At 57.1% G+C, this 1,410-nt stretch overlaps 1 protein-coding gene across 1 annotated transcript; it reads right to left on the reverse strand.

Annotated features, from left to right (window-relative positions):
• Window positions 1-6: 6 nt before the first annotated feature.
• On the reverse strand, window positions 7-1,230 carry SSTR2 (somatostatin receptor 2). The gene has a single exon (XM_010014835.1). The coding sequence runs from the start codon at window positions 1,228-1,230 to the stop codon at window positions 115-117; it is 1,116 nt and encodes a 371-aa protein (XP_010013137.1). The 3' UTR covers window positions 7-114.
• Window positions 1,231-1,410: the final 180 nt, after the last annotated feature.

Genomic DNA, 1,410 nt, shown 5'->3' on the forward strand with positions numbered 1-1,410 from the left:
CATCGGTGTGTGCTGCCATCCCTAAGCCGGAGCTCCTGCCCTGACTCCGTATGTGCCACCACCCCGCTGCAGCGGGCGAGAGGAGAGCGAAGGAAGGACAACGCTGCTGTCCCCTCAGATGCTCGTCTGCAGGTCACCGTTGAGCAGGGTCCTTTGGGTTTCCGTGGTCTCGTTGAGCCTGGATTTGTCCTGCTTGCTGTCGCTCCGGTCCGCCTCGTCCATGCCGCTGACCTTCACCAGGCAGAGGACGTTCTGGAAGCTCTTCTTGAAGTTGTCGGACAAGAAGGCATAAAGGATGGGGTTGGCACAGCTATTGGCGTAACTGAGGACCACCACGAAATCAAACATGCCCTTGAGGACAGGCGTGGGCACGATGAGGACCGAGACTGAGGAGACGTTGAAGATGTAGAAGGGGAGCCAGCAGAAGATGAAGACAGCGACCACGATGGACACCATCCTGGTCACCTTCTTCTCGGACTTTTTCCTCTTGGAGGAGCCCACTCTGATGCCCGAGGACTTGACTTTGATAATGATGAACAAGTAGCAAAGGCAGATAATGGTGAGAGGCACCAGGAAGCCCAGGATGAAGGCGTAGATGATGAAGCCCGTGTACCAGGCACCCGACTCTCCTGGCCAGATGATGGTGCAGCTACTCCTGCCGTGGTTATGCTGCACTCCAGCATAAATCATGATGGGCATGATCACCAACAGGGAGATGCCCCAGACGGCCATGTTGATCATTTTGGCTGTCCTGGGCCGCCTCCACTTGGCAGATTTAATGGGATGGACCACAGCAAGGTACCGGTCGATGCTCATGACCGTCAAGCAGAAGATACTGGTGAACTGGTTGATCCCATCCACCGTCATGACAATTCTGCAGAGGGCTTTGCCAAAGGGCCAGTGCACCAGGGCCACCTGCATGGCCAGGAAGGGCAGCCCGAGCATGAACAGCTCATCAGCGATGGCCAGGTTGAGGATGTAGATGTTGGTGATGGTCTTCATCTTGGCGTAACGAAGGATGACGTATATCACCAGCGTGTTCCCACACAGCCCTATGATGCAGACCACGAAGTAGATGAAGGTGAGGATGGCATTGCTGGTCAGGTCGAAGTGGTGGCCTGTGGCGTTCTGTGATGCGTTGGTGGGCGCCTCCACTGAGAAGTTGTCAAAGGGGGAAGCCGGGGAGAACCAGAACGCGGTGGCATTGGGCAGCTCGTATTCCAGCTCCATGGCTCTGCTGGTCCCTGGGGGCTGCCAGTTCAGAGGAGCCGGGGTGTCATCTCCCCTCGCTCTGGGGACGGACGAGAAGATTCTAGAAATGGGAGAATAACGCAAAATGAAGGGATTCCTGGGGGGGATTTGCCCGTCCTGCTGCGAGCTCCGCGGTGGCAGCGCTGCTCCCTGCAGGGC

Source organism: Nestor notabilis, unplaced genomic scaffold (assembly GCF_000696875.1).
Source record: "Nestor notabilis isolate BGI_N333 unplaced genomic scaffold, ASM69687v1 scaffold20065, whole genome shotgun sequence".
Taxonomy (NCBI): domain Eukaryota; kingdom Metazoa; phylum Chordata; class Aves; order Psittaciformes; family Psittacidae; genus Nestor; species Nestor notabilis.